General features: G+C 27.5%; 1 protein-coding gene across 1 annotated transcript; it reads right to left on the minus strand.

The window, feature by feature from the left end:
• On the minus strand, positions 1 to 7336 carry LOC129962062 (uncharacterized). Its single transcript, XM_056075807.1, has 3 exons — positions 6704 to 7336; positions 4732 to 4875; positions 1 to 2655 (listed from the first exon to the last, which is right to left on the minus strand). The coding sequence occupies exons 1-2, from the start codon at positions 7299 to 7301 to the stop codon at positions 4778 to 4780; spliced, it is 696 nt and encodes a 231-aa protein (XP_055931782.1). The 5' UTR covers positions 7302 to 7336; the 3' UTR covers positions 1 to 2655; positions 4732 to 4777.
• Between the last annotated feature and the right edge of the window lie 2911 nt (positions 7337 to 10247).

A 10247-nucleotide genomic window follows, 5' to 3' on the forward strand; every position in this document is an offset into this window, starting at 1 on the left:
GCAATATGTTTAAATCCATTAATTATACTTTTTGTAAAATAAACCTTCATATTTTTCATTTCAACATAAAAAGCTCACCACTTTTTAAGTTTAAATTCATATCACAGCATTCCTTTTTCTTTTCTTTTTTTTATAGAAGCTGGTTATTTATTTTGTCTCATAAACCTTTTAATATTAAACTAAGGATATCAATAATTTAAATTTCAAAAATTCAACAATTAATACTGAAATTTTTTTGAATAAAATTTGTCAATTCAAACAAAATTTCAATTGATTTGTTTTTCAAACGTGTTTTAATTATACAATTCAGATTATATAAAACAAAATAATTAAGCAATAGGAGGTAGCATATAATGCAAAAAATAGCTGAATCTGAATATATTATTATTTAGAAGAAGAAAAAAAAGTATTTGGATAACATAATCTTACCAAATAATCTTAAAAATAATAATACCAAAATAATCTTACAAACTTGTAAAAAAAATTTCAGTGTCAGACAGTTACAAACAATACATGAATTACTGCAATTTATACATAGTAAAATAGCAAAAAATTCAATGTGCCATGACAAAAAAAATGTTTTAAAATGAAAATATACTATACATTAACAAACTATAAACAAATATAAAACTTTAAAATCCTTTTAAAAAAAATAAAGGCATTTTTTTTTCTCCTGGTGGGCTAAAAAACTAAGTAAAGCAGATATACAATGACTTTTACCATAGAATGGCATTAAACTCACATGTAATTTGGGGGAAATGCATTAATAGTATAATTATAATTTAAACTGTTAGTATTTGGTTAATTACTAATTCAATTTACAATTTCATTTGCTTTTTTAAAAAAAACAAGACAATCATATTATTATGGATTTATTCTTCTGAATTACAAGATCCCTAAGCATATTGGGGGGGGGGGGACAAAGAAAAAGAATATCCAGCAATTTACAATTCAAGTTTCAAATTGAAAATGAAAAATAAAAAAAAAAAAAATCTCATAAAACATTATAATTTCAATTAATTTATCATCAAGATATATTTATTCAAAAATTAAAAATAATGGAAATTTTTTCAAATAAATCAGAGATAAATAATGAAATCAAACAAAGTGCATTTATCTAGATAAGATAACTATAATAAGAAATAAGATATTGTTAATTTAATTTATATCTTACATTATTTGCTGCATAATGCAAGAGTAAAACAAAAATCGGACAGGAAATGCAGAAGGAAAGAAAAAGAAATACGAATCAATTTAAAAATTCCTTTCTGATAAAAACAAAAAATGGAATATTACAGTAAAAATATGATTAAATATGATCAATGTTATTTGCCAGCCTAAGATTTCTTAAATATACATGAACCATGGTCATCTTCTGATTGTTAAAATTCTCCCAAAACTCCAGTAGCATGAGCATGGGAAATAAAGAGTCGATATAAACTAAGTATCAGGAAAACAAAATTTTGACACATATTAGTCATTTTTTAAAGCTCAATATGACAGTAGGAACAAAAAAAAACTATTTTCTTTATTATATCATAGATGATAATCAGAAATAATGTGTGTGTGTATATACGTGTCAATATGACATTTTTCTTAAGAGAAAAAAAAACTATTGTTGCTTACAAAATTTCCATAATCTAAAAGAAAAAGACACAGTAAAAGTTTTGCAATAGTTTAATACTCCCCAGTTAGGCTTCTCAATCCAGTTTAAGAAGTCTTCTTCAAGATAGCTTAGACAATATTTTTGACAAATTTCATCATTGTTGCATTGAAAATACATTATATCACAATAACTTTGTAATAATTTAGGAACAGATAAATAAAAAAAATTATTTGCAAATATTATTTCTCTTCAAATCAAGTCAGATGTAAGATTTTGGAAGATTTTACAACTCAGGAATTATACATGAATGTATTTAACACTGCCTAGGATGCAAAGTAACTAGTAGTTTCATTGATAAATAATATTGACACTCATTAGAAAGGTTTAAAGTACTTTAATACTATATTAAACACAATAAAGAATGCTACACCTAAAAGAATAAAAGGAACTCGATTAATTGATCAGTATCAGAAAAAACTAGAACTTTGAATGCTACAAAAATTCTTCAGAAATTCTATGCATTATTAATCTTAATTCAACAAATTATATGTTTTCTAGTTCTCTCTATATATTAAATAACATTTTAATATTTAAAAAAGAGTGACATAAAGTTGTAAGGATGTAAATATAAAGATAAAACAATAAATTTCTAGAAATTATTAACTTATCAAAGAACTATCTCTAAAATAATAATAATAATTTCTTCGATATGATTGAAAAATAAAAAAAAATTATATAGAAAAGTCAAATATTAACTAATATTCATAGATTTATCTACAAAATTAACTATGAAATTCTTCAATTGAGTATTGTGATCAACTTGATACTATTTTAAGATATGTACTTAGTTTCTTCTAGAGGAGAGTCATGCTTGCATGCACTTATCCACCAAAATCAACTCCTCTGACGCATTCTTATACAATTAATTGATTATGGCAGCGGTGGGCTCAGGATGCTAAGATAAATGTCATAGGCAGATGTTTTATTCGGTATGAAACCTTCCATTCCAAACTGTCTTGACTCTTCTTGTTTCCCAATTTCTGCTCTATCTATGAAATTTAAAAAAAAAAAAAAAAAAGTCTAGTTGTAAAATTAATTTAAATAAAGCTTTTTACACCAATAATTTACCTGGAGCCACTATACACTTATTCTTTTTTCATCAGCCCAGTATAATTTTCAATATTATGTCAAAAAATATTTTAATTTTTTTCTTCACAAATGGAATGAAAATTATAGTAAAGAAGAAAGCAGCACTAAAATACATTCCATAAAATCCAGGAATGCAAGAAAAATATTTATAACAGATTCTAAAGCAGTTTAATGATGGAATAAAAAATATACAAGATTACATTGTTATGAATTTTAAAAAATAACAGAAAACACAAGTGAATTAAAATGTCAACAAATTTTCTAAAGTGACACTCATTGCGACAAAAAACTGTTAAAGCAAAATTTATATTAAATAAGTATTCAAATATTTATGTTAATCTACATGATACATGTGTCACCTCTATTATCTACTCTTAAAAGAAAGTTGTATCAGAAATTACAATAATATTTTTAAATTATGTTGTTTATATCAGTGACTTAATTTTAAGAGATAACTTCACAGGTATTATTTATCACCTTATACAATAAAACTTTTCAGAGTGTCTGAAATATATGATCTACAAATATATAATATAACATAAAACACCATTTTTACATATCATACAAAATAGATGCTAAAAATAGTTTCAAAGTAATCAAAGTACCTTGTCAAAAAATATCATCAATTAGTGATGTTCAGTTATGACGACAAAATATTTTTTTATACACAATATGTTATACTTTTAGTGAAAATTCCTTTAAAAAATATATAGTAAATCAAATCTCTATTTTGAGTCATTCAAAATTAAAATTTGTCTTTCCTTCTAAAAACTTGTAAATCTTCCAATTCTTGTCTTCTTACATTGGAAATGAATATATCTATCACCTATGAAATGATACATTACGATAAAATATTGCAACCTTCTAAGAGATGAAAAAAAAAAAATCCTTGCCATATATTGCTTTGTGTTCCTTCATCAGATACATCAAATATAACATTATAGTCACCATATCTGATGAATGGAAAGATAAGGCCAGTTAAGACTTTCCCTATCTCAAAGAAAGGCAACAAGAAACATCCTGGTATTTTAACACAGTGAATGAGGTGTTATTTAGTCACCTTTGATTCAATATAATTTTGAAAAGTTAACTGAAATACTTCAAAATCTCATTTATATTTGCTAAAAGGTCTTTAAATTTATCTTTCCTGAACTTTACTGCAGTTAGTTTATTTTAAGTACTTTTCCTTTTAAAGTTTTCTTAATGTTTACATTTTAGTTAATTTAAAGATGCATGCCACTGAACCTTTTGTTCTCTAATCCCCCTATAGATAATGGTTTGATTGATACAAAAATTTCAATTTTTTTTCTTGCTTTTTCAATTAGAAGTAAAAAAATAAATAACTTTAATTAAATGAATCTATTAAATGATGGTTATCAGTACGGCCATTCAGCCCAGTTGGTTGTCAAAGTTGGCCAAAATGTATCTTGAAATAAGTTAAAGATAAAATATTCAATGTCTTGAATATTATAAATATATACATAAAATAGTGAATATTATAAATATATACATAAAATAGTGAATATTATAAATAAAAATTATTAATTATAATTAATTAAAATCATGTAAATTTTTTCAAATAGAATGCCAGAATTAGTATTTAATTTTAATTTGTATTGGCATTTGTATCTTTTTAAACATTTTCAGATAAAGGATTGGTATGCTATGCTAATAACATAAAAAACATGTGGCTGAATTGTTTAAAATTATAATTTATTTTTCTTGTAATATTTTGAGCACACTGAACCTATTATGATGTTGCAAATAAATTAAAATAAGTTCTTAAAACTTAGATATTTTTAGCAGCTACTCAAATAAAAAAGGATGTTTTGTACATAAATTTAGCACAAAATATATATTTCCTTCTGTATTTAATTGAAAATGTATTTAAATATATATTAATATTAAAATTATTTATTTTTAAATCATGATTTTTTTCACCCATCTAGCAATTTGATGAAACAAGAAAATCTTACCATCGAACAGGAAGCTGCAGAATACCTTAACACTCCATCTTTCTTTTTAGGTTGATTCGCTTAATGTCTTTGAAATGGGAGGATCAGAGGGATTCTGATTAGAAGCGTTGGATTCTATCAGCAGTTTATCCAAGTCTTCAAAAACTAGAAACCAAAGGCAACATATTAATAACAAGAAATTATCTTTTAATTGACTTTTTTTTTTTTAACTATGTAAAGCAGAAAAAGATCATAAGAAATCCAAATGAAATCTGGAAATTCATTTTAATAAACATTGTCTTAAAATTATTTTTTCTCACAAAATCATATATTCATACTATACACATTTTTCAAATTCAAACAAGTGCAAAATAACTTATATATATTTTTATGTGCAGTATTAAAGTGTGTTTAAAGGAAAGTCAATATAAAAAATTTTTGATATTTAAACTGAAATAAACATTTTTGCACCATGAATGGCCAATATCATAAATGACAAAAAATTGGAAAGAACAGACTAATGAAACTATAGAATAATAATAAAGAATCTGCGGGTCAAAATGAATAATAGTTGACCAGTTTATAGAATTTTAAACATATAATATTTACTTTGATAATATTTACTTCACTTCTTTCATCACAATACTTAAATAAAAAAAAATCAACGTCCCTCATATAACCAAGGTTTTATCTATATAAATCATAATATTAGTCATAAAAACTTTCTAACTGAAATTGCTAATTCTTTAAAATCAGTAGGATAAAAAAAAAAAATTTTTGTTAAATTTTTATCCCCATTTTTCTGTGAAAAAATAAAAGGGCCACATTTTTAACCCAGGACACTTTAAAGATAGGAGAAGGGATTTGGGAACAAACTGAGGAAAAGGTATGAAAAATTGTGGCTATCCAAGCAAATCTGAGATATCTTCCATTTTTTATTACCAACATAATAGGTATATTAAAATCAAAATAAACTATAAGTAAATATTAAGCATTTTTACTATATCAATAAAAAACATATCACACATATCTACATATAGCAAAAACTGAGAAAAGGATTTTTCTGAAGCTAATTTTGGTATAATTTCAATCCAAGTCAGATAAAATTTGGCATCGTTATCTGAAAAAAATGTTTTCTCCAATAAAAATATGATTTTATAATGTTAGAATGATATCAGAGATTTTAGGAATTTTTAAGAAACATGCACATATAGATATATTAAAAGCATTATATTTTATCTCAATTAAACATCTCTTGTTATTCTGAATTCAAATATAAATTACGAATTCAATAATATCATAAATATTTTTAATGGAAAGTTAAAGAAATCTTTAGAGAACTGTGAAAATTAAAAAATTTTCAATTAAGTAATGAAAAGTTTTAACATGTACTCTCATTTCTACAAATTCTTTTAATGCTTAAATCATCATTAATAGTAAAAGCTTTAATTTTAAAATGGCATGCCAAGTCTCAGATGATTGTCATTAAACCACTAAAAATATCATTATTTTTTAGTAAAGGCAAGATTATAAAAATAAGTATTACCTATTAAAATTACATTTTCAGAAAATTAGCTGCCAGGTGACTATTCAAAATAGCTTATAATTTTATTTGAATATCCATTATTGCATGAATTGAGAATTCAGAGTAATTATAAAAAAGTCATGGACAAGGAAATTAAAAACTCAAAAGTTTTTTTTTTTTTTTTTTTTAATATTAAGAAGTAAATAATTATTAATAATAGACAAATCATATTCTTTTCTACTTTTTCTTAATTGTTATTTAGAGGGTAAAAAGTACTTCAATATTACATTGCAATCAGCAAACATATAAATGAAATAGATATCTCTTAAACTTTGATGCTACAGATAATTCTAAATAATTGCCACAAAAGAGGAAGGGGGGATAACCAAAGGCCAATCATTATTTTAAATAATATAGAAAGTTAATTCAAACATAAAACTTTTTAATCAATATTTGATGATTACTTACTACGAGTCATTTGTCCCAGAATCAAAGGTTGATGGCATGCATTTAAGAAATCCAATATTTCCAATTTCAGCTGGCACAAATCTTCCCGTGTTACATACACCCTATTACTATTGCGTTTACAATGACAAGATTCAGGATCTCCTCCACTTTCGGTAGAGAAGATTTCAGATGTCAGGTTCGAATTTTCGTCATGTAACAATTCAACTGTAGGATCATCCATGCTTTCCTCCTGACATTTTTCATTACTGCATTCCACTTCCTTCATTCTCATGGCATTGTATTTCTTTCTGAAGCTGTCAAGAGACACTTTTATTTCTTTCGCACGGTGAAGAAGCGGTGATTCAATGTTTTTTAATATGCATTGATTCACACCAAGTAAGCCCATCGCCATGGATAGCGTGTAATTAAACGAGTCTTCGAAACCTTTAACATATCCGTGCTCTTCTCCACTTTCTTTCGCTGTTTCACTGCCAACATATTTGCCATCAACATATCCTTCTTTAAAACGTGCTTTTTTTAATTTCATCCACTCTATTTCTTCTACAGTCGGTACATTTTCAGAATCGGATTCATTCATTTCAATACACACGTTCTCCATTTGTTTACTTGATGAAAATTGCAAATATTGCTTGAATGATTGGCAGGAAATCGAAGTTTCCTGCTTTCATCAATACTCGCTTCAAATAAAGATTCCAAATTGGCACAGTGGTTAATGAATAAGATCTAATTTTCATGTCTCAGGATGGGTGATAAGGGAAGTTTCGGAGAAACGACTCCTGCTGGCTCATTAGCGTGTTTCAATACATTTCGCACACAGATAGATATGCTTACACAGTGCTCGCTATTTGGCATTCTTATCTAAAAATAGAATAAACTTAGGACGAGAAATAATAAGCTATTAGATATTTTATAACAAAGGATTTTCATGGAATTTTTGATTTGCGGCGCTATTTACAAGATCCAGGCACATATACGTTATAATTCAAACGAAACAACTGAAAAAGAGTGGTAGAGTTTTGAAGAAGAAATCTAAATGTTTGGCATTATATTTGTATTCATTCTATAAGCGTTTATTCTGTAGACGCTATTTACAGACAATATAAAGCATAAACATTGAAGAAAGTGTAATACACTGAAACTTTTTTTCATTTCAAATTTTTTAGAAATATTTTATTTAAAAGACTTCAAAGATTTCAATGCTGAAAGGTCCTGTTTTCTATACTCATGTTTTTAAAATATATGTTTGGATTCAGCAAATACATTTTTGAAATAAATAAAGTTTAATCACTTCCGCTTCATAAATACATGATAAAGGAATAAAACGGCTTTGGCTTTTATAAGAATATGAGTTATTTGACTATTTAAATTTCCTTAAAAATATTTTGCTGAAAAAGCTTTTCAAAGATCAAGCTACTTAAAATATTTAATTGAAAATTTTAATGAGCAATTAATCCAGCGAACCAACTGGTCGCCAAAGGCAGCTAATAAATAATGAAGGAATATTATTTTCAGATTGCATTCACAACACAATAAAATATTCTATAAACATTGGCCCATCGTAAACAAATTAAAACAAAAAATATGTATGTGCAAATATAGTCTATACTGTTTTTTTCCTCCGAAAAATTTTATATATGCCATTTAATTCTGAATATTCCAAAAATCGTCATAAGCCTTGAAGAACAATATAAATTTCTTTCCCTATGATTTAACAAGCTAAAGTTACTTGAAGTGACAATGTCCAATCCCTCCCCTCCCACTTCTAACACCATACGATTTTTTTTCTACTGTATATTTATATATATTACCATGAAGCAAATGCATTTGCATTTTGACATCATTGAGAATCGAGTATATGCATCAATATACGATATATATGGGGGGGGGAGAGGTGGCGATACAATAATTTCGCACCTAATATTCTGGAGCAACTTAGATTTAAGGAAAGTTTTTCTTAAGCTTGAAACCGTTAGCCGGATCTAAATTTACCGTGTGTATGAGTTTAAATGAACGTTGTAACAGTTGCATTACTCTTACCTTCCCTTTTGGATACTAGATGGCGATGCCTGATTAGGCCATCCCATATGTCATCCCATAGTGCATTGCGATTGTAATTAGAATGAGATGTGACGCTGAACTGTGAAGTCGCGCGCGTGAATGTTTTGTGTTTGTGCTTGTTTTAAGTGTGTGAATGTGATTATTAAAAAAAATGTTTCCAACAACATTCGTCCTGTTGCTTCCTGCACAGATAATAATAATCTACATACCACCACAACGTAAAATTTGTGATCAGATTAAAAAATTGATTTATGGTTTCCTTTTTTTTTGTATGTTGTTTACTGTATATCGTTTAACTATACACAATTAATAATTAACAATAATCAAACTTATCCATAATTATAACTGCATAATTAACCATAATTATTCATAATAAAGTTTTTTAAAGTCAATCTTTTATTTCCTTTTTCTATATAAATATACCAAACTGAAGAGCAGTAATTAATTTCTTGTTCTTACTTTATTTATGGACTGGATGTAAGGTATGCTGAATCCTATAAGAAAGCCCGCAAGCGAGTCACAGGGTGAATTTACTAGACAAATTCTCTGGAAACAGTTCATAGCATTCTCTTTAAAATGTACACTGATGACAGTAAAGGAGATGATGGCGTTTCTGGTAGTGGCGTGCACATTGAGACTCCTGAAGGAACTACCGATATTTTGTTTAGTAATCCTGTCAACTGTTCTGTATTGAGGTCCGAACTTATTGCAATCTATACTGGACTTCAATACATCGACACGTCCTCTGAAATTGTGTTCGAAGACATTTGGATTGTAACGGAAAGTCGTGCCTCTATACAGCACCTTTCTCATTGGACGAAAGTGAGAGACAAGATTAACATAAATGTCTTATACCTTATTGCCAGGCTCTCCGCTGTTCACTCTATACACTTTTAATGGGTCCCCTCACATGTTGGTTTAAATGGTAATGAAATAGCAGATAACTTAGCAAACACTGCCTCAGCTGACATATTTCATGGTGATGCAACACTAACTTATTCTGAAATCTCCTCTATCAAAAAGATGGAGTCAAGTGCACTTTGGAGAGTCCCACCTGCTCACCGTTGGTACTTCCTTGGAGTCCTAGTTGGTATCACCGCCTGAATATCTATAGAAAATAGCAAACGACTCTCTCTCTCTCTCGCTTTTTAAGTGGACACACCAAATCCCTCACCTTCCAACACGGACGGAGGATCTTTGCTGAATATCTTTGGTGCAAGGCAGATCAAGCCTCCCCCAATCACATTCTTAAATGTTTAAATTTTACGATTTTTGAGATTTGAAAGGATTCTCTATTGTTTTTGTACTTTTTAGAGATCGTTGGTTTCATGGATGTTTTATAGCTCAGCTATAACACCTGGGATTAGAAACAACAACAACAACTTCTCAAATTTCATTCATCTAGTGCATTCCATGTTTGAACCCTCTTTTTCACGGATAGACCGACAGACATCATTCTGAAAATGATTTTGTTCTTTGTCATGTA

This window comes from Argiope bruennichi, chromosome 1 (genome assembly GCF_947563725.1).
Source record: "Argiope bruennichi chromosome 1, qqArgBrue1.1, whole genome shotgun sequence".
Lineage (NCBI taxonomy): Eukaryota > Metazoa > Arthropoda > Arachnida > Araneae > Araneidae > Argiope > Argiope bruennichi.